General features: G+C 54.5%; 1 protein-coding gene across 2 annotated transcripts in view; it reads left to right on the top strand.

Moving 5' to 3' along the window:
- The window catches only part of GALNT2 (polypeptide N-acetylgalactosaminyltransferase 2), a 193,696-nt gene that overhangs the window by 21,054 nt on the left and 147,806 nt on the right, over positions 1-24,836 (top strand). The window contains exon 1 of one of the 2 annotated variants that reach the window (XM_045039959.1): positions 12,616-12,639. The exons of the other annotated variant lie outside the window; for it this stretch is intronic. Coding sequence (XP_044895894.1) covers positions 12,631-12,639 — 9 coding nt within the window. The 5' untranslated portion in view covers positions 12,616-12,630. Of the gene's footprint in view, positions 1-12,615; positions 12,640-24,836 lie in introns of those variants that run through there. 2 annotated transcript variants of the gene reach the window in all.

Below are 24,836 nucleotides of genomic sequence, written 5' to 3'. Positions count from 1 at the left end.
TTTGTTGTTCTTTTGAGGATGGAGGTTTGACCCCATACTTTTGAATGTCAGTGACCGTGTGGTTCTAAATCTCCAGAAAAAAATAATTCCAGACAGCCTGTTCTGGATCATGTACCATCTGATTGGGAGTGTTGGGAACTTTTTCATGACATTTGTCGTCAGACTGCCTGTGAGCCACTATCTTCTGGGTGGAAATAAACAAAGCTGTCTCTCCTGGAATTGACTGGTGGTTCTAAGAGTTCTGCCCAGCAGCCTGGCTGCTTCCCCTCCACGGCCTTGCCCTTGCCCATTTGAATTGAAGGTAGGAGACCCTCCAGTAGCATATCTGTCCTTTGTCAACTCTTAGGATGGATCACCTTATGTACGTTGTGAAATACAGTGGGGAGGGAAGGGCTGGAGGTCCTGTGCTTCTGAGGTTTCTGAAGTCCACGGACTTGGGCTGATTCTCTATTGGAGGATAAACTGGTGAGAATATATGAATGCCATGAGTAGGTTTATTCATGGGGAGGTTGAAGTTTTGCGTCTCTTTTCTTTATTCTGCACAGTTTGTGTGTGTGTGTGTGTGTGTGTGTGTGTGTGTGTGTGTATGTGTGTGTAATACATTTGTAGAAACAGTTGAAACTTGCATGACCACTTTCTTCAGAACACCTGATGAATTATCTGGTGTGTGCATCACATGTGGTCAATCACATGTGGTCAAATACACGTCAGTCACATGTGGTCACATAAGAGCAGCCACTAAGCTGTTTGAGACAGAGCTTTGAGAGAGTGAATTGCCACGGGCCCAGGATCTCACAGGTTTGGAAACTCAATTTTATTAGCTCATCTAGGAAGTTACCAGTCAAAGATTGGGGTTTCCATGAACCAGAGTTGTAAAGTGTTGGTAAATAAGAATGGCGGTTCATTCGTTCGTTCCTGGCGAGAACCATGCCTTTGGGAGCAGGCTCCAGGGGGCTCGTGTACTCAGGAAGCCACAACAGAGCTGGGTGAGCAGCTATGTTTTCTGTAGGCTTATTTCCCTCTGCCTGTGAAGCCTGATGAATTGGACTTCACCATTCTGGGGATATTTCTGTGTATAGAATCAATACTGTCTCCCTAGGGTAGCAGTGGAGACTCATTTTTCACAAAAACCCAATGTGCAATTTATTAAACGATTATTATCTCAGCCCCAAATCCTTCTGGACTCTGCTCTGTGATGCCTGAGCTAGGACTCTGCCCATCAGCCCATTTCTGCTCTGCCAGCGGCTCCCCTGGAGGCCCCGGGGGAGTTGGGGGAGGGGCAGTCGGGGGACTTGGTCCTTCCCCTCGGCTCCCTCTTCCCACGAGCGGCCCTCAGGGACGCTTGTCCCCCTCACCTGCACCAGCTGCGTCTGGTTTTCCCAGTGCCGGAGAAACCACCATCACGGTCCCCACCCGCCTTCGCGCCCCCTCCTCAGCGGTCTGGGTGCCAGGGCCCCTTCCCTGAGTGTGTAAGGTTCAGCCCTTGCCACTTCTGGCCTTTGTTCTCTCGATCCTAGGGGCAGCGGCTGCTGCTGTGGTTGCTGCCTCCCTGATACCATAGGGTTTTCTTCCTTTCAGTTCCCTAGTTAACAACTTTACACCTAGTTAACGATTTATATTAAAGCCCCTCTGTTCCAGAAGCTTGTGTGGTGCCTGACTTCCAGTTGGATCCCGGCTGATAAATCTGACTTTGTTTTCAGCGTTCTTCAGTATTCAGTATTCAGCCGGCAGAATCATTTCCTGAGACATATTGTACTTAATTAGATTACAGTTTATGTTACGTTCCTCAGATTTTGTGCTCAAGTTATCCTGATGAGATTTTGTTTTTGATTCCTCTGTGAGATTGGAGACATACTCGCTTCTCATCAACTACACTTCTAAATCATCAGCTCGACTGAGCTATTTCCTGGAAAGATGGCCCCAGATGGCTAATGCCATTCATTCTCTTGGTTCTTTTTGGCTTTATTTTCGGAGGGTGACATTTTCCAACCTTATCTCCAAATTCCACGTCCCTTATGCAACAACCCTGAAATTTCCGTCAACTTCTAGATGATGGCTGTTGTGTATTTAAGCTGTACGCACTTGTGAAAAGATTTGAGGCAGCTCAGAAGACAAAGCATATATGTTATGTGTAAACACAGAGTCATCAAAACGACAGTTTAAAAATCGGCCAGATAATTTGCAGGGATGGGGAGGTGGTGGCATAGGGTGAGGAGAAGAAGGGGAAGAAAGTAGAAGAGCGCAGAGAACAGGGGAATGAACATCGAGCATCTCGGTTGGGCCAGATTGTGGTTAGATGTTGCCCGTCTGTGTTGGGTTTAACCCCCAACAGAATCCTACCTGGCAGGCATTATTATCCCCATTTAGAGAGCAGTCCCATGCACTTTTTAAGCACATCTCCTGACACTGAACCGAGGGAAGCTCCTTTAGTGGAACACAGAGTTGTATCTCGGTAGCCAGAGGAAGCGTGTGGGTTATATAGTCCTCATTTTCTAATAGAACGAAGCACGCACTTCCTTGTGAGCGACCAACATGTTCATAGCCTTTACACTTGGTAAGAATCTGCTGATCTACTGGACTTTAAAGGTCACTGAACATCCTAATGAATAGTGTTGGTTGGGGAAAAGAATATCAGAAACCAAATGCAGAGATTCACATGGAGCCGTTTGTTTAGGTCAACACCTAAAGCTGAAGCAGGGGCCCGGAGTTCGTTGCTGGGTAAAGGCATTCTCTGAGAGAGCCCCGTCTCCTACAGCTCTGACCCGGTCCAGGGTGAGACCTGCGGGGGTGGCGGGGGGGGGGGGGGCGCCACCGGCCACACGCCTCATCCTGTGTATCCTTTCACTCCTGAGAGGCAGCACGAAGGGGGTGCCAAGAAGGCAGTCTTGATAAATGGGTTTGAACCCACCCTCTACCGTTTATCGGCCGTGTAAACTTGGGTGATCTCCACCTGTTATGGAGCCTTAGTTCCATCACTTAGTAGATGGGGGGGCGGGTAATAACAGTGTTACTTTTGACTTAAATACACTTTCCCAGAACATCTGATGTTAAAAGGCATATGTGTAGTGGACCTAAAAACTACCAAACGAGAAAGAGAGCCAAACAGTTTAGGGAAAGGAGATGATAAAGAGCCAGGCGGGTGGGGACTAACCAGTCACCGTTAGGTGATTGTGAATCGTCCCCACAGGTCTGCAGGGGGCTGGCGATCTCCCCACATAGATGAAACCGATTCAGAAGTGGAAGCTAACCTGTGGTAGGTATGCAGGAGGCCCCGGGGAGCTGTCAGGAGGACAGGAGACTCTGGGGGGCCGGGGGCAGGGGAGGCCACATGCAGGAGAACCCCAGGCCTAGGCCTCAGGTGAGAGAGGCCACCCACCCCTTACGCCAGGTACCTGTGGCCTCACCCCGGTGACACCGGTGGGCTACGAGAGCTGCCCAGGCGACCCAGCACGCCCCGAGACACCATCAGTCGTCGTCGTCTGAGCCCCTGCACTTGAGGAGGACTTTTTGTGCAGGAAGGCAATTGGAGGCACCCCAGGCTGGGGAGCGGGGAGCCGCGCGCTCCATATTTGCCGTCACGATTCTTCTCGCTGAGCCAGGCCAGCTCCAGTTTGTGGCTCTTCTCATTCTAGAACCTGCCAGTGCAGCTTGAGCCACGATAGAAGCTTTTCCCCTCGGATTTTAATTACTGAAACCGAGCATATTAAATATGTACTTATCTGTGATAATTATGACTAAAGGATTCCTTATCAATGCAGCTTAGTCATTTGCTTAAGTGATTCAAATGTGATAGTTGTTAATATGCATGTCTTGTCGAAGGGAATCAGGAGGGGCAGGGTGATGAGGAGAAAATGCTGGCTGCTTATCACTGAGGGGCCAAAGGATGTCCTGAGGGCCCCACTTCAGCCTTCCTGCCCTCCGTCCTCCTTTCCAGGACCTCTTAAATGTTTCTGCGTTTGACCCTCGTCTTATTTAAGAGATTTTTTTTTTAATCCATTAAGCAAAAAAGTCTTTCTTGATCCATAATTAATTCCGTTTTCCAGCCTCTTCCTTGTAATCCTTAGCAGCCCCAGGGTGGGGGTGGGGGCGGGGGTACCAGGTTGGGAACTGCTGTCCAGGTCGAATCTCCTTAGGAGTAGTCCTTTCATTTATTTCTTCTCGAGGAGAAAACCCATTTGGCCTGAATTCTGTATAAGCATAGAATCAGCGGGACCCGAAACCTGGAAGGCACGTTTCCTCCTTGGGTTTAATTCACTCTGAGGTCCTCCAGCTCAGGCTCCCATTCAGTGAAGACGTCCCTTCAGCAACAGATGGTAAAAAGATTCCGCGGAATGAGTAATTCCTTCATTTCTGTCTGAATGGTTTGTTTAGAAGCAAACAGAATGATTCCCTCCTCCTATTAAATTTGTTCGGAGAACATCAGGATCATACTGAGTTACTGTCCAAACCCACATCTGGGAGGAGGGAATGGAGAGTGAGAGAAAGGGCATGTCTGAGATTGCACAGCTCAGACCCGGGATCACAGGGGACCTCAGGAGCTTTCCCCCCAGACTCCGAATTTAACGAATGCTTCACCCAGATCGTTAAAACACCAGGTACTTCGCTCGGGAGATACAATTTTTATCCTGTCGAGATTACCATTCTTTGGCGAACCAAGTGTATTTCCTCTTCCACCGTTTTTAAGTGTACATTTCAGTGGCACTAAGTACACTCACGTTGTCATGCGTCCCTTACCACCATCGGCCTCCAGAACTCTTTCGTCTTGTAAAAGTGAAACTCTGTCCCCATGAAACACTAACTCCCAGTCTCCCGCCCCCTTACCAGCCTCCGGCCACCACCTTTCTGCTTTGTGTCTCTATGAGTTTGACTCCTCTAGGAACCCCGTATGAGTGGGATTGTGTAGTGTTTGTCCTTTTGCCATTGGTGTGTTTCACTTAGCTTAGTGTCTTCGAGGTCCACACATATCGTAGCAGGGGTCAGAGTTCCCTTCCGTTGTAAGGCTGAATAATACCCCGTTGCGTGGATATAGGCCACGTTTTCGGTTCATCTGTCAGTGGACGCTTGGGTGGCTTTTACCTTTTGGCTGTCGTAAATGACATTCCTTACATTTTTAAGCTTAAAAAATGAACTAATCATCTATTTTTGGCATTGTGGAACTTTGAAATGTCTTTAACTAGTAGAGAATTACGGTAACATGTATGGCACTTACCTGATGGGCAACTTACGGCAACGCATGCATCTGAGTCTTTAGGTCGGGCTTTATAAAATCAGTAACACTGCAAATTCTACTTTGGTTTTAGAGATAAAAAAATACGAGTTCATATCTAGGAGTATCCCTTGTTTAAAAGAGTATATAAATGTTAGTAGTCAACACCACAATCAATTCTGAATTTCCTTGTTTGCATTCTGGGTAAGTGGCCATTTATAATTGCATTTTTCTAGAAACTTCCAGCCCTTTACACTTTTCAGCAGAGGGTTGAACTATAAGGGGTTACTTGTGGGATGATGAGGTTCGAAGGCATATCTAAATACTGTGTATTTTCTCCAGAGTTAATGTGGCAGGAGGTTCCAGACCCCCATAGCATACCAGTGTCCTGCTGGGAGTATTGGGCCTGGCATCCTCTGAAGAATAGGTTCCCAGTCAGGAGGGTCCCTCATGACACGGGGGAGGGGAGCAGCTCTGAGAAGGGACATGGGCCACGTCCTGTCCTCAGCCACTTGGCTTCCGCTCACCACACACCTCAACAGCCCAGCTCAGGGTAGGAGTATTAGGGGACTGGGCTAACCCCGTCCCTCTCCAAACTTGGGTGTCTACCTTATGCCTCGGTTGTCCTTCCTCCCAGTGATTAGCCGGGTTGGACCACCTGACCCTGTTGGTAGCCCAGCCTGACCCAAAGCGAGAAGTTCCCACAACATACCATATCTGAGCCATTGTGAGGGTTGCAGGCTCCTGGAGGCTGCTGGGATCTCTGGGGGCTGGCCCTAGCCGGAAAGACTCTCCCAGGGCCACAAAAATTAATCCGGGATGATAGGCATTGAGGCCGCCACCCAGACGTCTTGTGGATTTGCTGTATCCCTTTCTAGGATATATTTATTTATTCACTGCATGCCATGGACTGCCCGAGATGTGGCATGAGGCTTGGGGGAATTCACTCCTCGGTGAGTCTGGGAGATTGGCTAGAAAGTCTAACTGATACGGTGTCACGCGTCCGTCATTCCTTGAGTTTTCACGTTCAGCGTCGCCATCTCACCGCAGACTTTGACTTGCTTTCTCAGAAGAGCTGGCCTTCCTTATCCTGCCGTATCCTCCTGGGCATCTTTGATGTTGACGTTTCTGCAAAGCACAAGCCGCCCACCACGTTGTGCTCTGGGCCTGCTTGTGGACCTAGAGCAGTCTTCGCGTCCCCTGGCCCAGCTTTGTTTTCTTTACTGGCACCATTTTGCCCCTTTTGCTAATTCCCAGTCGTGTACAAAGGCTATCCCGTCGTCCTACCACAGCGATGCCGGAGTTCTCCAAGCCCCAGACGGGGGGGTGCGGGGCAGGGGCGCGTCACGTCATATGTCTTGGGAGTCTAGGACAACAGACAGAGTTAAGACGCACTCTTTTTGCAAGTTTCTCGAAAGCGCGAATCCATCAGTATGTTTCGTGACTCTACAGCAAGTCCGTGCGGCTCGGAGGCTCTCACCAGGAAGATGTCTCTCCCCTTGATAGGGCTCTTCACATGTCCCAAGCTGGGATGCCCTAAAGATGCCAACAGGGAAACCCGGTTTGGGGGTACCATATGTTATACGGCCACGGCCACGGGCCCTGCCTGTCTCTTGGCAACTGCCCCTGCCCTCGGAGGGTTCACTGTGGACAGCTTAATGGCATTTTGGCCTTCGTTCCTAGAAGGACACTTCTTCTTCCCCCATGTTGTGAGGCTGCCAGCCAGGAGTTCCTGGAGTCTCCCTCCATCTGGCTCTGCAGATGGCTTTGCAAACCCGGGCAGGAGGGCTCCATCGGCCTTCCTTTGGGCCAGGTGCCTGCCAGGGGCCGGTTGCTGTTGTCATTCTCAGCTGCTTTCTTTCCTTTTCTTTTTTTTAACGTTTATTTATTTTTGAGAGAGAGAGAGGGAAACAGGGCGTGAGCAGGGGAGGGGCAGAGAGAGAGGGAGACACGGGATCCAGGATCCAGACAGGCTCCAGGCTCCGAGCTGCCAGCACAGAGCCCGACGCGGGGCTCGAACTCACAAACTGCAGGATCGTGACCAGAGCCGAAGTCGGACGCTCAGCCGACTGAGCCACCCAGGTGCCCCTCTCAGCTTCTTTCTGTTCAGGGTTAGGAGATGTCCGACCCTAAGGAACTGCTTTCTCCATGGCCTGGCGTCCCAGACACTGTGGATGTTTAGATAATAGCATTTCTTTCCTGTCCACTAGGACCTAGGTGTGCGGAGGGCACGGCCCATGGTTTCTCCCAGTTTCTCATGCAGTCTGTGGTGAAGAGTAGGAGTTCAACATACTGTTTGCTAAATCAGTGATTACAAAATGAAAGGTCAAGTTCTGGAAGTAATTAAAAAAAAATTTTTTTTTTAATGTTTATTTTTGAGAGAGAGAGCGCATAGGGGAGGGGCAGAGAGAGAGGGTGACCCAGAATCCGAAGCAGGCTCCAGGCTCTGAGCTGTCAGCACAGAGCCCGGATGTGGGGCTCGAACTCACGAACCCGTGAGATCATGACCTGGGCCGAAGTCGGCGCTTAACCGGCTGAGCCACCCAGGCGCCCTGGGAAGCGGTTTTCATTTGCTACAATTCCAGGCAACTTGCCCCATCACTCCGTGCCTCAGTTTTCCAAATTTTAAGGGGTAGCTCATATTCCTCAAATAGCTGCAAAGGACATTGGAGAAACTTCCTTAGTTCTGCACCTGCTGTGCGCCTGCTGCCGTGCACAGGGGGGCGTCCAGGGTTTCTGTCATCGCAAATCCTGTGGGGTGTAGGTATCACTGACCTGCTTCCGCAAATGGACGGGCACAGGGAGCTGAATAACTTCCCCAAAGTCACAGTGCTCTTCAGTTCGACAGGTGTAATTAACATGCAAGGCTGCCTCATTCCAGAATCTGTGTGTGTGTGTGTGTGTGTGTGTGTGTGTGTGTGTTCTTGTACGTGTAAGTCTGCATACACACATACTCCTATGTATATATGTACACACATTTAGGAAGTGGGGAAATATACATATATGCATGCATAATGTACACACACACCCCCCAGGTGTTTAGGAAGTGTGGGGAACTATGCACACACACACACACACACATACACACACATTCCATGTGTATGTACCGTTGACCCTTCAACAACACAGGTTTGAATTGTTCAGGTCCACTGATAACACAGATCTTTCCTGAAAAATACAGTGCAGTATGTAAATGTATTTTCTCTTCCTTCTGATTCTCTTAATAACACTTTCTTTAACTTACTTTATTGTAAGGATACAGCACGTGAAGGGCGCCTCGGTGGCTCGGCCGGTTTAAGCGTCCGACTTCAGCTCAGGTCATGATCTCACACTCCATGAGTTCGAGCCCCGCGTCAGGCTCTGTGCCGACAGCTCGGAGCCTGGAGCCTCCTTTGGATTCTGTGTCTCCCTCTCTCTCTCTGCCCCTCCCCTGCTCATGCTCTGTCTCTCTCTGTCTCAAAAATAAAAACATTTAAAAAAAATTAAAAAAAAGAATATAGCACGTGATACCTAAACTGTAGACAAGATGTGTTCATCAACTGTTTACGTTCTCTGTGAGGCTTCCAGTCACCAGTAGGCTATTAATAGTTAAATCTGGGGGGAGTCCGAAGTTAGACTCCGATTTTCGACTCTGTAGGGGGTTGGTGCCCTTAACCCCTGTGTGGTTCAAGGGTCAGCTGTATGTGTGTGTGTATTTCCCCCGACACTTCCTGAACGTGCTGAACGCCAAGGGCGCCTCACTGTAATTCTGACTTTCGCAATAAATGTTGCACCATCACGTCCACCAGCCTTTCCTTCTCTGAGTGGCTGTGACCCTTTGGCCCTTGTGGTCAGCCCCTATCAGGTGCTCCCTGGGTCCGGTCACTCGCGCACCCATTTTCCCAGACACGTCTGCCTGCCGTTGAGTCTGTCAGGTGCCGGCGTGTGTGTGTTGAGCTGAAATTCTTAAGCCTGCAGAGTATGTCCCCAGTTTGTCAAGACAGATAAAACAGGTGCTTTTCAGATGACTTAACAGATTCTTGACACAATCCCGAGGGTGTTTTCATAGGTTTTCAGGTCCTGGTCAGCCAAACTCTGGAGTACGTGCTTCATAAACAGGAGTAAATGTTTAATAAACAACGTAAGGGTGACGGAGGGAGAGCACGAGTCTCAAGTCAAACTCTGGGTTCTGCGAATCTGTGATGGATTATCGTTCCCGCTTTTTTTGTGTGTGTTCTTCCTGAGAAGCTCCCTCTCCTCCCTCAAGAAGCTGTATGATGTGGACTCCTCTCCTGGCCCTTGGGGCCGGTTGGCCTGGGGTAAAGGGTTGATGCGTAGGGAGAGGTTCATAGGGGAGATTTGGGGGACGGTTCACCTGTTCCTCCCTTTGCCAGACGGGAGCACCGGAAGTGGTTGGAGAGTGGATTGCTGCCTTCTAAATTAGCCTCTCTTGTCTTCGGTTCCCGACGCTCTTACTGTGCTGTTTGCCCTTCTTGGTGAGCCGTCCGCATCGCGTTCAAGTGCAAAGACAGATTGCCTATCGGGGAGGGGAGCGAATTTTAGGTGCTGGTAAGTTCTAAAACTTTTCCTCCTCTTTTAGAGGAAGCACTTTTCCTGCCTGGAAAACAAGCCTGACTCTGTTTCAACGTCAGGAAAGGGGAGACCCGGCGAAGCCCCTTGAGGGCAGATGTGCTCGTTTACTTTCCCTAGAGCGACTGGGGCTGGGCACGCTGGGCAGCCGGGAGCCCTTGGCTGGCAGCGCGGGTTTCGTGCTCTAAACGCAGGGGTGGGGCATGCTCCGGGGAGCTCCTGCTGGAGACGGTAACTCCAGCTTCAAGATAAATCCATGACTTTGGTCTCAGAGAGTGAAGCAGTGGCTCTCTGAAATTGTAAGCCCGAGTGGGCGCATTCCGGTTTGGGAACTCCCAGGTTATTTTCCGGAAGAGCTTGTGACCGATGCGGTTTTGTGGGGGAACATTTGGACCCAGTTCGGGATCTTGGAAGAGCGAGGTGGAAATTCCTCGTCGATCTGACACAAGGCTACGCGGGCTTCTTGGTCGGACTGACAGGCGCTTGGCGTGAGGACTCGGGGCGGCGTGTGGCTCTTCTGTTTTAAAGAGCAAACTGAGTCACTGCCAGCTGTTGTCGTGGGCGCGGAGGGAAACGCAGATTCGTTGGGCAGGTGGCAGAGAGAGGCTTGGTTGACATCGCAGCAGCCGTGACGGTGCAAGCACCAAGGGACTGTCTTAGGGGGGCGGGGGTGAGGGGGGGCCCAGGAGGGGGGTGGGGACTACTCAGAAGTGGCATGGGGAGGGCTAGTATTTGAGGCCTCCCTCCGTGGGATCAGTAGTGACACTTTGCTTTCCTCAGGTCACACTGAGACTGGGACCTAGGTCTCCCTGAGGCGGTGCCTGGGACACAGCACTCGGCCGCAAGGGGTTCTAACAATGCTAGTCAAGTCCATTTTTAGAGAAACTGTTAACAGCCTCTGCTTCCTCCTGGGCGAGGCTGTCCAGAAAAACAGTTGCTAGAAAGAGCTATTTACAGAGGCGGAGGGTTGTGGTCCTTCATGTTTTAGTAATCATTCCTTAGATTTCAAGGAGTCCCAGATCCCCTTAATGGATGTTGATAACAGTGGTGGAATCTCCCTTTGCACATCGCGGGACCTAATGGGGCTTTTACTCCCTTCACCTTGGTTTGTCTTGTTCTTCTTGCCCGTGGATATGAGTGACTGTGCTGCCTTTGTGCAAAGGTGATCACTTTCTGTGGAGTGAGGATTGGGCTGAGCCCGGAGGTGCTCTCTGGCAGCCGCCGCCTTTCCCCTGGACAACCGTCGACAGCCACGAGCAGGCCTCCGTCTTCCACCGCTGGGCTGAGAAGAAATACAAGTGGGCTTCCCTCCTGTGGGGTTTGGGGCAGAGGTGGGTGGACTGCAGGGGCCGTCTATATCCCTGGGGCTCTCAAGGCCATGTCTGCTTCCAGGAAAGAGATTCTTGCAGGATTTTTTCTGTGGCTCTAAGGAGAAGAGTAGGTGGCTTTAAAAAAAAAAAAAAAGAAAGAAAAAAAAACAAAGAAAACAAAATAAAACAGCAAAACCCCCAAACGCGTAATGATCATGTAGGCACTGTGGTAGTTAACCCTGATTTTGGCCTCGGTTCTGGAACAAGTTCGCTGGTGTAGACAAACCCCTTATTAGGTAATGGCTCGTTATTTATTCCTTTCCTTCCCTGGTCGTTTCCTCCGCGAGAGTCGCTCCTACCTGCCCTCGTGCTGATTTCTGGCCAGCGTCTCCCGGAGTGACGCCGTGCTTCTCCAGCACGATTCCTTACTCAGGGTGCCAGCGCTTGCCCCAAAGAGCCAGGCGTTGGGTTTAATGAACGAATCGACTTGATCCGTGCTCACTGCGTGCTCCCCACGCGGGCCCCGCCCTGCGTTCCTGTTCGGTACAGAGCTGCATTTCCCTCTGACCCCAGCACCCTTGGCTTCTCTCGTTCCCCCGCGATGTGGGATGGGGAAGCTAGACCCCTTGCAGCCGGTGGCCCCGGGGCGGCCGGGAGGTGCTGCGGGAGGCAGGGCAGATGGGCTTGCCCTCCGTTTGGCACAGATCCCTCTCACCCAGCGTCACCCTGGCTCCTTTCCCCAAAGCTTCGTTAATGAAACTGCTCTCTTAAAAAAACCTGAAATCCTGTCTTGTGGGGTATTGGGCGGCATGGCCGGCCGGGGAATCCCTCGCCTCCCATGGTACACTGGGTTGTCAGAACCAGCTGGTGGCCGTCAGAGGGCTGTAGCTGTTGTTGTAGCTTGATGATCCGGGTTCTCAACCCCCTGCTGCTCTAGCATCAGACATGGGAAGCTTTGAAACCCCTGCCTTGTTGGATACCTTGAGTCATAAGAAAATGTGTGCCGAGTAGGGGTGGGAGGCGGGAACAGGTGGCTGGAGCTGCTTCGTGCCCTCGCCACCCACTTCGGCTCTCCTTTCTTAATAGGCTTCAGGAATCCTGGAGTGCTATACCCTTGTCCCCTGACGCTTCAAAATGTAAATGAAGTTTGCAGAGCTGGGAGGAAGGGGCCCCGCATTCCTGCTCTCTCCCTGGGTCCCAGGGGGGCGGCAAATGCGCCCCTGAGCAGCGATTGGCCTGTTATTACCAGTCCTGGCTGCTCGCTGAGCTAATAAAGGGGCAGAAGGAAGCCTCTGTAAAGGCACTTGGGGCTTTGCCAGGCTGAGTCACAGCTGACTTAGGGAAATGCCACACAGGACGCCTTCAGTTCCCCCCCTGTTCTAAATGGAGGTTTGCAACTGCATAGTCAGAAAATGAATCAGAGTCGGGGGAAAGCGTGCATGAGAAACGCAACAGAAATGGGAGTGTGGGAGGGCCACAGAATGGCACTGCAGATACAGACCCACACCTTCGGTCTGGCTCGTCCCTCGCGGAAGTTGTGTCCCGATGCCAGAGGTTAGAGCGGAAGGGGGAGGGAGGGGGCCCGCTGTGCGAGCAGATCCTGTTCTGTTCGTTTAGCCGGGCTTTTTCCCTGGCTGGCACAGGGCGCCCTAGGCACGGGAACATCTCTTCACTTTCTCAGCCCAGGGCATGGCAGTGTGGCGGCTGGCGAGGGCCAGCTGGAGGGCGGCAGGAACCCTTCCAGGGCCTGTATGACACATCGTCCGAGGAGCTTTGAGAAAAGGATCCCCAGGCCCCATTCCAGATCCACTGAGTCAGACGCTGCAGGAGGCGCCGGGAGTCTGGAATGCGTGCGAGCTCCCAGGGGTGATTAAATTGCATTCTCCACCGGACACCCACTGCTCAGTGGGCTCAAACTGGCCTCGAACCTGGTCCAGTGAGGACTAGACCTTGGGTTCGAGGCCACCCTGGGGTCCTCGTTACACTGTGTCTCATTAATTCTAAAATGCACCCCCCCTCCCCCCCGTGTTTTAACATCTCTGAGACCAGGATGCTCACGATGGACGGTGTTTCATGGTTTAATTGATACAATTTTTCCTACTAAGCAGTATGGAAAAGTAATGGTGTGCCCCACAGTTGATGGTGTCTCGATTCAACGACCCCCGTGTTGCTTTCGCTTAAGCTCCTGGGGGAGCATGTTCTTTCTGACCCGTCTCCTACGTAACTCCTGGTGGTCAGCGCAGGCGAAGTGCCTAAGCTGCGTAAACGGCGGCATACGACCGTGAGGGCTTTGGTTCCCATCATCACACTGTGGCTTTACGGGAGACTGGTACCTGTGTTTTACTCTGCTTTGGGATCAATGTCCTACTGGCTCGTGAGGATGACGATGCCCATTTTACACGCTGGGCGCTGCTCCCCGCCCCCCCCCCCCCCCCAGGAGTGACTGGACAACGTGTTCAAGGCAGACCACTAGTTAAGTGGCGGATGTAGCTCTGCCACCGAACCCAGTAGCCGGTGTCAGCACGCATCGTGTCCTTCCAGCCTTTCCCGCTCACCTTTGTTGGCGGCTCTTTTCGTTCCCCGATAGCGGTTCGGGTGAACGCAGTAGAGACGATTGATTCCTTTCGTCCGGTCTTCCAGCCTGACTTCTTAGAAGCCAGTCTTGTGCAAGAGTTGTCCATTAACCACTTGGAGACTCCACAAACTCGGGTATGCAAGCTTTTTCTGCTCAGGGCTCCGCGCTGGAGAATTGCCAGGCACCATCTCCTCCGTTTCCTGGACTTTGAGTGATAGCAGCGTTCTGTGTTCTCCGCGTGGATGAGCCGCGTATCTCTGGGCAGCAAGTTTATTCCTCTCTGTGAGCTTGGCCAGGCCTGGGGGGGGAGGGTGTTCCATCACCCAAAGGTTTCAGCACGAGGAATGGCCATGGGTGGAGATAATGGCCCAGTGCCTGCTTCGGGGACCTGGTGCGTCCTTATGGCCCTGGGGCGGGTCCCTGGACGCCTGAGCCTCCGTGTCCCTGCAGTTGCAGAAGCCAGCGGTGATTGGCCCACTGTCTGGGGACCCGGCCACGGAGGTTGTGGCCTCAGTGCTGGCCTTTTGTGTTTAATGCCTGTTCTTGAGAATTTTACATCATGGGCTTTGGGGCTCGAGAGGGGTATCGGATGACGTAACAGTAATGAGCAAGGATCGGGCACTTTCTGTAAGCCAGGCATCGGTGATACTTCTCATCAGCCCTCATTTAAACAGTCCCTCTCGCTAAGTCAGTAGGTTGGCCGCGTGCCAGTGTCCGGGCCGTCCCAGGATGCTCTGCTGCCCCGGCGTGGCGATTAACACACTCCCTTTCACTTGCACAAGTGTTCCCCAGTGGATGCAATGCATGAGTTCATCCTGGTCACGTGTCCCGTCTCATTTGATCCTTATAACGGCGCCGCGGAAAAGGCAATATTATTCTCCCGCTAATTTCAGTGATAAAACGGAGGCCCCGCATCTGTGAGGCTTGCTGGTGGGCACGTGGCAGTGATGCGCGGGGGTCACCCCGTGGATCCATGTGGGTTGAGCCCCGAACGCAGTGCTCAGGCCTGCACGAGAAGGAGCTGCTTCTGGAAACTAGACCTCAGTGCCAGGAAGCCTGGGCTCCTCGAGCATTCTCTTCAGCAGGTTGCACCCTGTCAGCAGAACGGGTGCTCTGGGAGTATAGAGACCTAACTGTCGTGGTGAGAAGACTGGCAGGGGTGGAGATAAGGGGTGGCGGTGGCACAGACAGCGGCTGATAAATGCAGGTGGTTGCTTCCTCTGCGGGGGCGGCGGGGGGGGGGCGGTCAGCTACCTGCACAGACTGAGAGGCGACTGTAGTCAGGAAAAGAGGGATTGTAGTTCCTTCTCACAGGTTGTGTGTGTGCGTGTGTGTGCGCACGTGGGTGCAAGCACACGTGTGTGTGCGCGATGCATGTGAGCACGCGTGTGTGTGTATGCACACAGCCCTGTGTGCACCTGTATCTTAAGCTGTTGATTAAAGAGAATCACAGAGGTCTTTAAACTTCCAAATAGGTTTTTCGTTTGCTGCCAGAGCAGGAATTTTGGAAGGTGGTTGGTTTATATGAAGAATCGAGGCAAAAACTCTTCCCAGAAGATGTTCGTTAGACTTGAGGTGTTGGAAAGCAGAGTCAAAGATCAGGGCGGAGAGAAGCGAGCCTGAGCGGTCCCCCGGGGGAGCTGTGGTGGTCGAGGGTGAGGTGGCCTCTTGGGACGAGCTGTGTTGTGAGCCCGGATTCCTGGACTCGGCTGCCCTGCCGGCTCTGTGGCCTCGGGCGGGTCGTGGGTCCCCCCGTTCTTCGCGCAGGTGCGGACAGGTGGATGTTCTCTGTGTAAAGCGTCGAGTGCTGCGAAGGGTGTTGCTGAGTATGGCTGCGGTCTGGACAGGCTCATTCATCGGGCTCACTGGCTTGCATCGCACAGGATGTGGGCTTGGGGGAAGCACAGCAGGAGAAGACAAGCTCACTGCCACCCGGAGCTCTCACTCTGAGCCACATGGAATTGTTCAACCCACTGAACTGACTTCACACGCCACTGCCGGCCTCCCCCGGCAGTTGAAAAGCACTGCCCTGAGATCCGTGTCTCCCCGAGAGAAGTGGCCGCAGCAGTCCTGTAAACGGGATCTGGCTGCGGAGGGAGGCTTTCTCAGAGGGGTGAATTGGGGCCAGATGCTTAGGGAGCACACCCAGGTGTTCCTGCTGCAGGCACAGTGTGGGAGGAGCAGGTGGGCGGTCCGCTACAGCTGCGGGCGTGGGGCCACACAGGCTCCCTGTGGGTTGCGGCAGGGGACCCATCAGGGGTCAGCGGGAGGAGGGCCAGCGCCCCTGCCGCGTGCATGGGGTTGCACGGTCAGCCTCTCTGCGACACGTATCTGTGTCTGGAACCACCAGGGGTTGCACCTGGATCCTCTGGCCCGGCTGGGACTGGCTCCCATGTACGCCTTGTGGCTTGCTTACCATTTAGGTCACGACTCTGGCTGCAACATTGTGAAATTCCAGCATCCATAAAATTTAGACCTACTGACATTTAGAGACAGTGGTGAAATGAGGCAGGCGAAAACTGCTCAGGTTAGATACCAGAGTTTTAACACTAAACTGATAAGTGGACCCTTCTTATTTTTTATTTTATTTTTTAGTTTCTTTATTTTGAGAGAGAACGTGTGTGTGTGTGTGTGTGTGTGTGTGTGTGTACGCCCATGAGCGGGGGAGGGTCAGTCAGAGAGAGAGGAAGAGAGAATTCCCAAGCAGGTTCCGTACATATCAGCGCAAGGAGCCGGACTTGGGGCTCGATCTCACAAACCGTGAGACCATGACCTGAGCCGAAATCAAGAGTCAGACCCTTAACCGACTGAGCCAGCCACATGCCCCAAATGGACCCTGCTTATTGAAAGATAGCTCCTTTCTTTTAGAGATGTGCTTTTTTTTTTTTTTAATGTTTATTTATTTTTGACAGAGAGAGAGACAGAGCATGAGGGGGGAGGGACAGAGAGAGAGGGAGACACAGAATCTGAAGCAGGCTCCAGGCTCTGAGCTGTGAGCACAGAGCCCGACGCGGGGCTCGAACTCACGGACCGTGAGATCATGACCCAAGCCGAAGTCGGGCGCTCAGCCGACTGAGCCCCCCAGGCGCCCCTAGAGATGTGCTTTTGACTGGCAGATCATTCATCAGGATTCATCAGAAACCAACCAGTGTTTATTCAGAGACTGTCCTAGGCCCCGTGGAATGCAAGAGAAGCATAACATATGCCAAGACCATACTCACCTGCAGGGAGCAAGGAGTGACCCAGGCTACGAGTAACCCAGAGGCAGCTTGTACGGAAGGCCTGGTGCCAGGTCAGCCCTCATTCAGGCTTGCAGTCATGGACATCAGCAGCCAAGGTTAAGAACCATCGTCCTAAAATAAATCGCCCCGTTGCTGTTACCAGAGCCTTTTCCTGTATCTCTGAGGACACTTGGTGACTTTCTCCTTGGCAGAGTTGTTTACCTGTTTATTTCCACCCTGGGAATTTGTGAGGCCAGGATCTGAGCGTGTGGAGGGTCATCTGCCAAGTGGGCATGGGCGGTGGGGGCAGGAAGCCCCACATGGTCCTTCCAGGTTCACACCCCCTTGGGGCCCCCTCTCAGTCACCGCTGTCTTCACACTGGCCGGGGTGGGCAGAGGGAGAGCTCCCCTTGAATTCTCTTGCCCAGGCGGGAGCCCACACCTCTTGCTTCAAGTTCATGCCGCCCAGCTGGGGCCCATCTGGATATTTTGATGCAGCTAGATTGCTAGGTAACTAGTGTGACTAGATCTGACCACCTTCTTGAGGTTGGGGGCTGGCTTGCCCCGCCTAGCCCGTCGCCTTCTTCTGGGGAGGGGAGGTGAGGGGGGCAGGCGTCTGGCCTGCAGGTGGACTTGGGAGTCTGACCTGCTTTGCTCGGTTTCCTTGTTTAGGAAGGGAGGAAAATAGAAACATCCACCTTGGATGGTGCATGCAAAGGCTCAGTGCTGGTCTTGACCAAGCACAGTGAATGTTACTGTTTTTCTTGGTGCCCCCTGCCTCCCCCAACCCAGGGCCTCCAGACCCCCAGACTCCTAGACCACAGAGCACCCAGGGAGAGGCAGGAGGGCTCTTGCTACTGTGAGAAGACCTCTTTCTTCCCCAGATGACCTTCCCCGTCTCCCACTCAGCCCCCCACGCCCAGCACAGGGCATCTGCTCAGCAAGTATCTTTCAACTGGCAGAACATGCCGGCGAATCTTAGCGCTTCACGGTTCTGAAGTTGGGGTCCGTGGAAAAGTGACGCACAACCATGGTGGGAGGATTGTGGGTGCCCCCCAGCAGGTGTGGCAAGAGGTGATGGGTGGAGGCGGGAACACGACAAGCAGCGAGGTCCAGACTTTTAAGATGGGGAGTTGGCTTGGAGAGCTGGGAAGAGAGCGCCCTGAGGCGGTGTGCAAAGCTCCCCCCGAGCCTCTCGGCTACTCTGCCCAGTGTCCCGGGAGGACACTCGAAACAAAAGAGAAGGACGTTGTCTTCAGGGTGTGGTGGAGGCCACACGTCGACACTGCCACTTGGCTCCCAAAGCCGGGGTGGCCCTGGTGGCTACGATTTCACACCCATGGGCCATTCCCCCCGTGTAATCACAAGAGACAGGAGCGAGCAAGGAAGCCTCCTGGCGAAGCGTGAACCGTGCGGTTCGCAGGGGCCAGCGCGGTGGAGACCAGCGGGGAGGAACGGCGCTTGCAGGAGGAAGGGCCTCAGAGGCTGCGCGGTGTTGGGACGGGAGCAGGAGAAGCGCAGGTTTGGGAGCGCAGAGGCGGGCTGGCCGGGGCGGGCTGGTTGAGGGCGCTTCTTGGGGCAGGAGGCCTCGGGGCACAGGGTCAGCCGTGGGACGCAGGGTGGTGGGATGCGGGCGCACTTAGGGAGGAGCCTTCGGGAGAGCCAGGTGGTGAGCCCCCAAGTCAGAAGGCCGAATGACTCCGTGTCACAAGCGTGCTGACCCCTACCTCGTTTTGGACGTGGGTTACCGATCGTCCCAGGTCTGTTTCTGTTTCTGCAGCGGGGTCCGAGGCGGAGCACCGCCTGGGAGGCCTGCGCCCCCTTCGCCTGCCCCCTTGCCCTCTGGCAGGCACTGGGGGGCGATGGTCCCCCCCTGGCCGGGGACGGCTCTCCTGCTCAGAATGCCAGCACCGAGCAGCTGGTGAGTGCTGCCAGTGAACCCTGACCTGTGGGTTCCTGGATGGCTTCCAAACCGAGTGGCCCCTCTGGTTGTCTGTCTGGCCTGTAGCTCGTTGTTTAAATGCTCTGGTGGTTTTTAAGCTCTGTGACTGCCTCCTTCACCTCTCCTTTGCGGTGTTCCCGTGTGGTAGGGACATTTTAGGGGGAAGGAAAGGATCTCCATGCATGCTCTGAGGATGGAGCAGAGAATATTCTGGGCTGTTCTTGTCTGAGTCACTGGGCTGCCATGAACTCCAGGGAACAGGGCGTCCTGGGGCAGGACACGGAGTGACCCCAGGATGGCTCACTGGGATCTGTCCCCCACCCTGTTACCTGGCCTCAGTTTCTCCTCTTACACAGTGGGGGTTACCAAGGGCTCATGTGAGGACCGGATGAGTGAGTGTAACAGGGTGTTGGACGTAGTCATAACGCAAGAAACTGCACACGTTGCTGTTGTCCTTTATTTGGTTTCTAGACCTCTCTGCCTGAGCCCTGAGGGCCCCCCCCTACCCCCCACTTGGCCTTTTCTGTTTTTGTTTTGTTTCTGTCTCCAACATATTTTTCTAGGGACTTTTCCGGTTTAAGTGAGACCAGGAATGCAGATGCACTGAGTATGAGTTCAGAGGGGTTTGGACATGAGCCTGGCCTTCATGGAGAAGCGGAAGAGGCCACGGTATATAGTTTTCTATGGGCAGGTCATGGGCGCAGACCACAGGGCTTTCGAATACAAGAAACGTGGCCACCAGGAAGAAGCGGATAAGGAAGAGTTGAAGGCGTTTTGAGAATATGTGTGTGTGGGTGGGTGTCTATTTGTGTGAGCACCTATGTATGTGCACACGTGTGTGTGTGTGTGTGTGTGTGTGTGTGTGTGTGTGTGTGTGTGTGTGTTCGTTCCACGGGGAATCTTCCCCCACTCAGTTCTGACCGATGGTGCTCTTGGGCTGCCCAAGACACCGTCCTGTGGAAAGCACTGCCCCCAGGGACCCAGGTTGGCTTCCTCTAGGCAGCTGAGATCGTCAAGGATTGCTTAAAACTTTTGGCTTCTGATTTTCCCCGTAAACCCCAGAGCCAGCCCTTGAATGGAAATACGTTTGCTGTTCCGCCTCTCGTCGTGATTAGCTTGTTGCATTAAATTAACTGTCGGGTTGCCTGGAACCAAAGCTTCTTAAAATGAAAACTGTTTCCCTCTGGAAATTTATGCAGGATCGAAATGGAAGATGGTCTTCCCGCGGAAAGAGAAAAGTACCCTGAGCGCGGAGTCTGGAGCTCAGGACCTGAAATTTGGGTGCAACATGCTTCTTGTTCTTTTCCTGCGTTACCTGGGAAGGGCCGCCGGATTCACATGCCAGCTGCCTGTATTTGTTGTTCTTTGATTTTTAATGTTTCCTGTTTTATTTATTTAAAAAAATTTTTTTTTTAACGTTTATTTATTTTTGAGACAGAGACAGAGCATGAACGGGGGAGGGGCAGAGAGAGAGGGAGACACAGAATCGGAAACAGGCTCCAGGCTCTGAGCCATCAGCCCAGAGCCTGACGCGGGGCTCGAACTCCCGGACCGGGAGATCGTGACCTGAGCCGAAGTCGGACGCTTAACTGACTGAGCCACCCAGGCGCCCCTAATGTATCCCGTTTTAAACAATCCTCTTGGTTACAAGTAAAAGCAGCCTGCTGAGGGCTATCTTATGCGGAGAAGGGAATTTCTTACGGGGATGTGGGGGTATTTCATATCACTGAGCGTAGGAAGGCTGCCTGGCTTCAGAAGGCCAGGGGTGAAGCGGGACGGGGAAGCAGCCCAGGGCACGGACTGGGTCACGGCCCAGACCGCAGCAGCCATGCTGGGTCACTGCGCTCTCCTCTCTGCAGAGGGCTTGTCGCCGGCTTGGGAATCCTCCGCCTGTTCATCCTGGATTCAGCCTCCCAGCGTGGACTATAGGCCAGCACCTCCTTGGAGGAACTGATTGGCTTCACTTAGCACCAATGCCCGATCCTGGTGCCTCCGGCAGTGGTGGGGTGGGGGTGGGTGGGTCGTCATGGTGCCGGTGCACGGGCCGGGACACTTCTCAAAGAAAGGAGGTGCTCCCTCTGAAGATGCTCCGAGTGCCTGCATTTCAAGCGTGTGTCCGAGGCACGTAGGTTGCCCTTGGCACCTGGGAACCCAAAGGCTCTGAAAACATTTTGCTTCCAGGTCTGTCAGAGACGTTCCCTGGCCTGCGCCAACAGGCAGGTGGAGAGGAGGGGAGAGGGTGGCAGCACAGGCCCAGGGACTGCACCGTCTGTCACGTCCTCTCCCGGGGGGTCTCAGCACGAGCCATTCATCCTGTCTGTGGGGTGAGGGTGGTGACCGGAGAAGGGGGGGGGGGTGAGGCGCACGGGAGCAGGGCTGCTGGGTTTGGGTTCTCGCCCAGCGACTCGTCCCCCGTGGGCCTGCCCAGGGAGGGGGCGGGGAGCGCCCTGAGGCCCCGGTCTGGCTGTCGTCTGCTTGGGGCTGTTGGGCAGGACAGAAGCAGACCCGGAGCAGGCGTCTCTCCCGCTACGGCCCGGTGTCTTCGTGCACTCACAAGACGTCCAGCGTGACCGCATCCTGTCCTGCCACCGAGGCCTCCCCGATAGCTGTGGGAGGGGGCGAGGGGCTCTGGGGAGACCGATGGGTGGCCTTGGCACCCCCGTGCCTGCCCTTCCACGCACACGTTTGTGGGGCTCTCTTCCAGCGCCGTGGGCCTGCTGATGAGGCGCTGCCTGGGTGGCAGCTGGACGGGAGGATCGGGCGGTGCTTGTCTGGGCAGCACTTGGCATCTCTTCTTCAGAAAGCGGCCTGCGGGGTCACCGCGCACGGAGCACGGCGTCTGGCGGAGGGGGAGCACTCCAGGGCTGAGAGCGTCCACTCCGATGACACGCTTGGCTCCGGGCCGCGTCTGTCCAGCTTGGAGAGGCGGGGGCCCCGGAGAGAGGGTGAGCCCTGTTCTCCTCTTGGCCTCCCCAGTCTTCCTCACGCCAAGTTCCTTGCTCTTTTCCTCTCCTTCCTTTGCAGCGCAGTCGGCCTGGCGTTTGTGTCCAGTCTGTACGTGGAGCCACAGGGCTCGGCCGCTCTCAGCAGGGGCCTGTTTCCGAGCAGTCGTCCGGGGAAGGGACCGGGGCAGCTATGTGAGGGCCAGGAGGCGTGACCTTCCCTCGAGGGCAAGCCGTTCCCTGCGCGGAACGGCCCCCGACGGTCTTGGGCAAGAGTTGAAAATCTCGCAACGAAATCACAGTGCGGCGTCCCGGACGGCGTGCGGGGGAGTGGATGGCGTGGACCGTGGCCAAGGGGGGGTTAGTTAGCAGCCCCGAATGTGTCGTGGCTGGTGGTGCCCATCGGGACTTCGCCACCGCGGCTGGCACGTGGGGGTTCCGATTCTCCCCACGTGGCCTTCGGAGCCCAGGGAGTGACGTGAGCTTGTCGGTACCCGGTGAGACAAAAGGCCGTGTTCCCTGTGAAGGTGCCTTTAGGGGAGGGGGGGGATCACTGGTGCTCCTGGGCCTGCGGACGGGGCGCCGATTTGGGAGATGGGGAGGGGGGCGTTGTCTTTCCGGTGCTGCCCTGACCCATCACCGCGACTGAGGGCAAGTCACCGGTTCCTTTCTTCGCGGCACGTGCCAGCCTGTGCCGTGTCTCTGACGTACAGGGTGAGGCCGCGGAAGGAGGACTTCGTGTCTCTGCGGCGCTCCGTGTGACAGAGCGAGAGTCATCGTGTCACAAGCCTTGGGTGGCAGATTCGCATCCTGAGGGAAGCCAGTTTTGACGTATATTCCGTTCAGGTTCGGAGCGGCTCCAGTTGGAGTGGGAACCTCCCACTCGCTTCACCGTGTGCCCAGCGATCCCAGGTTTTGGGAGCTGGGCCGCCACGATTCCTTTCTGGCCACAGAATATCAGGTTTTCAGTTTAGCTTCCTGATGATTTCATGCCTCATTTCCAGTCCTCTCTCCTGCCCTTTCTCTGCCGTCACTTGGTCGCTTCAGACTGACTCGCGGAGGGATCTGCCCACGTGACTGTTTCTCAGTGAAATGCGGGGTGAGGTTTGAGGTTAATAAGTTGACATTTTCCCTCTGATTACCTCTTTACCTTGGAAAGAGTCATTTTTAGGTGGTAGTGAGGTGGGAGGGGTTCCTCAGCAGGAGGAGGGTGATTGGCCTCAAGTAGGCCCTGCGGTGACCCGAACGCCGGAAATAGGGTTGGGCCGATCGTGGGTCAGAGTCCCGCTGACCTGGTGCGTCCTGATGTGACCCAGTGAGCTGGCTCTCTGGGATGGAAGCGGCACCGGGGCCCAGGGAACGTGTCCCCAGCTCACCTTTTCATCCAGTCCGGAACGTTGGCTTGGTCTCCTGCTCACGGTACACACGTGGTGCGGCATCAGTAATGACAGGCGGGGCCGGTCGTGTGTCACGTCACCACTTCCTTTGTGCGGGCCTTAACATCGACGAGGGCGGTCGGCCACGCGTAGTGACCGGGACCGTTGGCCTGCCTTCCGGGGTGGTCCCCCCTCCATTTTTGTCCCCTTCGGCGCCACCGTCTGCTGGGTCATCAGCGTGACCTGTAGGATTTGAACCACAAGTGCGGCCAGGCTCCCCATCAGAGTCTCCGTTTGGCAGCGGGGTGGGGGAAGGGCTGTGCGTGAGCGAGCTTCCCCCACCTGGCTCCAGTCTCGGCTTTTCTCCGTCACACCCGCACGGACTGTGTGTGTCTCAGCCACACGACACCACACAGCGGGGCAACAGCAGGCATTCGCTTCTCGCAGTCCTGGAGGCTGGAAGGCAGACGTCAGGTGCCCGCACGGTCGGGCCCTGGCGAGAGCCGTCTCTCAGATCGCTTTCTCGCTGCGTCCTCACCTGGCGGAGGGGACCTGGGGAAGGGAGGTCTCTTCTGTGAGGGCACTGCTCCCAGGCAGGAGGGCTCCACCCTCGTGACCTAACCACCCCCCGAGGCCCCGCCTCCTGACACCACCATATTGGGTGTTGGTGTTTAAACGTGAACTTGGGGCGACACAAACGTTTGGACCATAGCAGACCGGTGGGGAGCTTGCTTCTTACGTGGCTCCTCCTTACCTCGGATCCTCTGCTCCTGTCATCTTTGTGGCCACACCGTGCCAACCTGTGGCCCTGACCCTGCAAGACGTGACCGGGATCTCGCCACGGAGAACACAGTCAGTTAAGCCTCCAACTTCGGCCCAGGCCGTGATCTCACAGTTCGTGAGTTCAAGCCCAACATCAGGCTCTGGGCTGACAGTGTGGAGTCTGCTTGTGATTCTCTCTCTCTCCCTCTCTCTCTCTCTCTCTTTCTCTCTCTCCCTCTCCGCCTCCACCCCTCCCCTGCTCACGCTATCTCAAAAAAAAAAAAAAAACCTAAAAAAAAGTTTAAATAGGTGTTTCAGTTTATTACAGTTTTTATTCCTTTTGATGTTCCAGTTATCACAGCCTCAGTCAGTGAGCCCTTCTCTAGGTGGCTCCTGGTCACCTTTGATCACTGTCTTGCTACCTGGCATGAAAAGATGGCTGGGGTCACGTTGTGCATTTCTCACCCCCGACCCGGAATCCGCCATTTTCCCAGGGAGCCTTGGTTCCTTTTCTCAGAAAGTGATGTTTACCGCCAATGTTGGGCCTTGGGGCAGCCGGCTTCTCATGCTCCTCCCCTACACTCTCTCGATACCTGGCGGGTCCTTCGCAGGTACAGCCACCGCGGGTTGCAACGATCTGTTATCCCCGCCATCCCCTCTGTGACCGAGGCTGTAAGTGTCCCGGGGCCGGTATCTGGCTCAGCCGTCTCTGGATGCTTTGCCTCCAGCGCGCGTCTTACCACACAGGACGGCTGAATGCAAACACCTGCTGCCTCAATCTTCCATCAGGTTTGCAAGAGGTTTCTAAAGGCTACACCTGAGTTTCTCCGGGTCCCCACTCCCAGCCGGGATTAGGAGGAGGTTATTATATAGTAAGGGTAACCCCCGTCTCCTGCCAGAGCCCCTCCATTTGGCTCTAAGCGGTCCAGGGCG

This window comes from Felis catus, chromosome D2 (assembly GCF_018350175.1).
Source record: "Felis catus isolate Fca126 chromosome D2, F.catus_Fca126_mat1.0, whole genome shotgun sequence".
NCBI classification, from domain to species: Eukaryota; Metazoa; Chordata; class Mammalia; order Carnivora; family Felidae; genus Felis; species Felis catus.
The sequence above is the reverse complement of the archived record's forward strand: the minus strand, read 5'-3'. Positions and strand labels throughout refer to the sequence as shown.